The 3813-nt window shown below is 35.9% G+C and overlaps 1 protein-coding gene across 1 annotated transcript in view; it reads right to left on the bottom strand.

The window, feature by feature from the left end:
* Positions 1-3813, bottom strand: part of LOC107750709 (interferon regulatory factor 6-like) — a gene marked incomplete at its 5' end in the record, with an annotated part of 11884 nt that overhangs the window by 1584 nt on the left and 6487 nt on the right. The window contains one exon of the mRNA XM_016566218.1: positions 849-934. Within this exon, the coding sequence (XP_016421704.1) occupies positions 849-934 (86 nt within the window). The remainder of the gene's footprint in view (positions 1-848; positions 935-3813) is intronic.

Here is a 3813-nt window from a genome sequence, read left to right as displayed (position 1 = left end):
AAATATATTTAATATATAAACGTAAAATTTTTCTTATATATATACATGCATGTGTGTGTATTTATATATACATAATAAATATACACAGTATACACACACATATATTATGTAAACAAAAACTTTTATTTTGGATGCAATTAATCACGATTAATCGTTTGACAGCACTAATTTATTTAAATAAAATTGTTAATTATAAACTATAAAAACAATACATAATTAATTTAAATAACATAGTAAATAAAAAAATCTATAAAAAAGTAAAATAATATTTAGTCAATTTAAAAATAGTGAATTATGTCTGCATAATTTCTAGCTATTATTGCTTTAAAACCTTATAAACTGTATTACGAATAGTTGTTAAACTATAAACTAACAAAATAATTTTGTTTCTTACATTTATTTATATCTTTGTTATTTATATTTCATTTACATTACATAATTTGTTTATTTAGTTTTATTTCATAATTAATTCCCTAAAATGTTTAACAAAGTACAAAGTGCTCCATCTGTTATTCATTTATTCACATTTATTTTTATATTTATGTTATGTGTTTATTTATACTTTTAAGTTCACAACTTACTCATTAATATCTTTAACACAAAGTCCTCCTCACGTGCATGTTATTCATTCATTTATATTTTTATTCAAATATTTGTATTTAAATATTTTAAGTTCAATATTCATTCCCTAAAATCTTTAATACAAAGTCCTCCTTATATATGCATGTTATATGATTTATTAATTTTATTTTATTTTTATGTAGACATTATGTTCATATTTCCCTAATATCTTTGACACTAAGTCCTCCATGCATGCATATTTCAGTCTGCTGGGCGAAGCGTCTGACCTGCACCATGATGAGTTTGCGTTCTCGCGGTCTGCCGTCGGGCCACTCCTCACCAAAACACAGGTGAATGTCATAGAGAGGAGATATTTTTCATTTTGGTTAGTTTTTAACAAAAACGTACTTTTGAGAAGTTATTTTATAATGAGAGTACATTGAAAGCTTTGAAAATATCTATAAAGCAACTATAAAGCAATCCTTAACATTTTATTTTAATATTTAACATTTGAAGTTTTCATAATCTGTTTAGAAAAAAAACATATTACACATTAATGAATAAATCTGTATATATATATATAAATTATTTAATTTACAAGTGTCTTGTTTGATTTTTATTCATGTAAGCTATACCTTCTGACCTTTAAATTAAACCATACTCGTGTTTTTATGACATCAATTACTCCTTTATTTAATCAGAGACACAATCTTAAATGTTGTTTGTGTATTTTACTTTCATTTTATTACAAGTAGGCCAAAAGCGCCCCCTAAGTAAATAAAAGGCCTTTCCGGAGAGGCATTAGGACCCGGGGGAGGCTGTTGCTGCCGCTGCTCGCGCTAGTGACTGTTGACTCTATCGCACACCGGACACATCATTCTGTACGTGCATTCTCAAATTAAATGCTCAAAACAGTGAATCTAATCATCATTCAGGAAAAAGTTCGCTTCAAGAATGACCCCACTGCTGACGTGATCTTATCGCTATCACACCCTGAGCACATGCGAGTTGCTCATCTTATCGGCAAGGCATATCGGCATAATTTTTCATATCGGGCCGATGCTGATATTTGCATTTTAACCCTTTCGCACGTGAGTTTAAAATATTCTAGCTGAGCCCCCAGCGTGAGTTTTTTTTTAGGCGACCGTTATTTTAAAATGTATCGCCTTATTGTTTCCATGGCGACGTGTCATGCTTGTGATGTGACACAACGCAGCCACAATAGCTCTGTATGACACATGCATCGCTTTTATTTAGTTTTTCCGGTTTTATTCGAAATATTCACAAACATGCTCACTATATTATGAAATATCTGATATTCCGATTCTGAAATATGTGCAATTAAATCTGTTTGGTAGTTTAAACACTTTTATATCGACCGTGTTAGTTGATCTATACCGGGTGATGGGCGCCGCCATGTTAGTTCGCGCTGAATCCGAGCTGTGGGATTTACAACACGCAAATTCATCCTCTCCTCCCGAAACACGTTAAAGTAGGTCTCCGGTAAACTGGGAGAAGAGCAGAGTAAACTTTATAGTTACCTATACAATCTGTATATGATATCAATAAAAACATGTCGTCAGATTATATTTGTAAGGATCATTATTGCCGTTTCCATAAACATCAGCGTGCATTTTACAAACTGTAAATGTATGGTTTTGCTAGTACTTATGTGTATTTAAATGTCTGAAACCTAAAATAAGTATCATATGGTTGAAAACAATGACTATTTGTGATACTATGACAAGCGCTCAGCGCGTCTGATCTGGCTCTGCGCCAGCCAAAGCACGAAAGCGGATTTAAATTCAGCAGTTGATGACGTGACGCACTGAACGTTCTAATCACACCGGTGTGATCGTACGCTTCAGGGACCAGCCAAGACTGATCACACCGGTGTGATCGTACGCGTTAAAGGGTTAAGCCATTTTCGGCCGATTCCGATAACGTTCCGATAATATCGCGCATCCCTAAATATAATATAATATAATATATAATGTTAGTCTGATTAACCCATAAGCCTTCAATTCGTAAGGTAGACATAATATGTCGGGATGCCACAATTCTCAATATAATATTGAACTGTTCGGTACGACATCCACGGTTCAATACGCGCTTGTGAATTGCGTTTTTTTTCCCGGTTTTGCATTTAAATAACTTCTAGGCATTGTATTTCTCTCTGAACTGGCTCTGTTTGCGTCCGTGTTCTCAGTTCACGCACTGAGACCAAGAAACGCCTCTCTGCTTATAATATGCTTCTGAAAAAGCAACACTTCTGTGATGCACATGTGGAGTTTCTGTGCGAGGGCGCCCTCTGGCTTCCAGTATGAATGAAACGGACATTACATGCATTTATAGCGATCAATAATGGCCAATCCATCCTATTTCGGGAAAAAAATAGGAAAAACAATACTTAAAGGGGTCATATGACATTGCTAAAAAGAACATTATGTTGTGTATTTGGTGTAATGCAATGTGTTTATGCGGTTTAAGGTTCAAAAAACACATTATTTTCCACATACTGTACATTATTGTTTCTCCTCTATGCCCCGCCTTTCTGAAACGCGTCAATTTTTACAAAGCTCATTGTTCTGAAAAGCGAGGTGTGCTCTGATTGGCCAGCTATCCAGTGCGTTGTGATTGGCCGAATACCTCAAGCGTGTGACGGAAATGTTACGCCCCTCACCATACTGTGATGCCGTGTCCCGGCGCGATGAGACAACACCAACAAAACCTATTACAAACGAGGCATTTGTTGCAATCAGTGGGGACATAATTACTGATTATAATGACTTATACTGTCTTTTTACGCGTTGCGTTGCATTGCGCCACGTAAACATAAAACTCTACACTGCTCAAAACTCGCGTTTGAATCGTCAGTGGCAAATTCTTTAAATATGAAAACGTACTTACAGACTGTGAGTCAGAAGCGCCAGACTGTCCTTGCAAAGTTGGAACTGCCCCACTTTATAGAAACTGCCTTTGTGCACAGACGCATTACTCTGCAGGTTCAGGAAACAGTCTTCCATAAAATGCGCTGCACACATCTGAATATTTGGGTTGAACTGTTCTGGAACGGTGTTGTAAATACAACTTAACCACTGATTTCTAGTTGTAAAATCTTTTGGAAGGCCAAACAAAGTAGTTTCGCTTTCACAACGAAAAACACAGCGGCCTAGCGTGAGCGAAAGCCCCGGCTTAGCCTGAGCTGAAGCCGGGCAAGAGTGAGCTGAGGCGGCGGGGTCGAGAACGGCG

Source organism: Sinocyclocheilus rhinocerous, unplaced genomic scaffold (genome assembly GCF_001515625.1).
Source record: "Sinocyclocheilus rhinocerous isolate Xijiao unplaced genomic scaffold, SAMN03320098_v1.1 scaffold302, whole genome shotgun sequence".
NCBI classification, from domain to species: domain Eukaryota; kingdom Metazoa; phylum Chordata; class Actinopteri; order Cypriniformes; family Cyprinidae; genus Sinocyclocheilus; species Sinocyclocheilus rhinocerous.
Note: the sequence above shows the minus strand (reverse complement) of the source record. Positions and strands in the feature narration are given on the sequence as shown.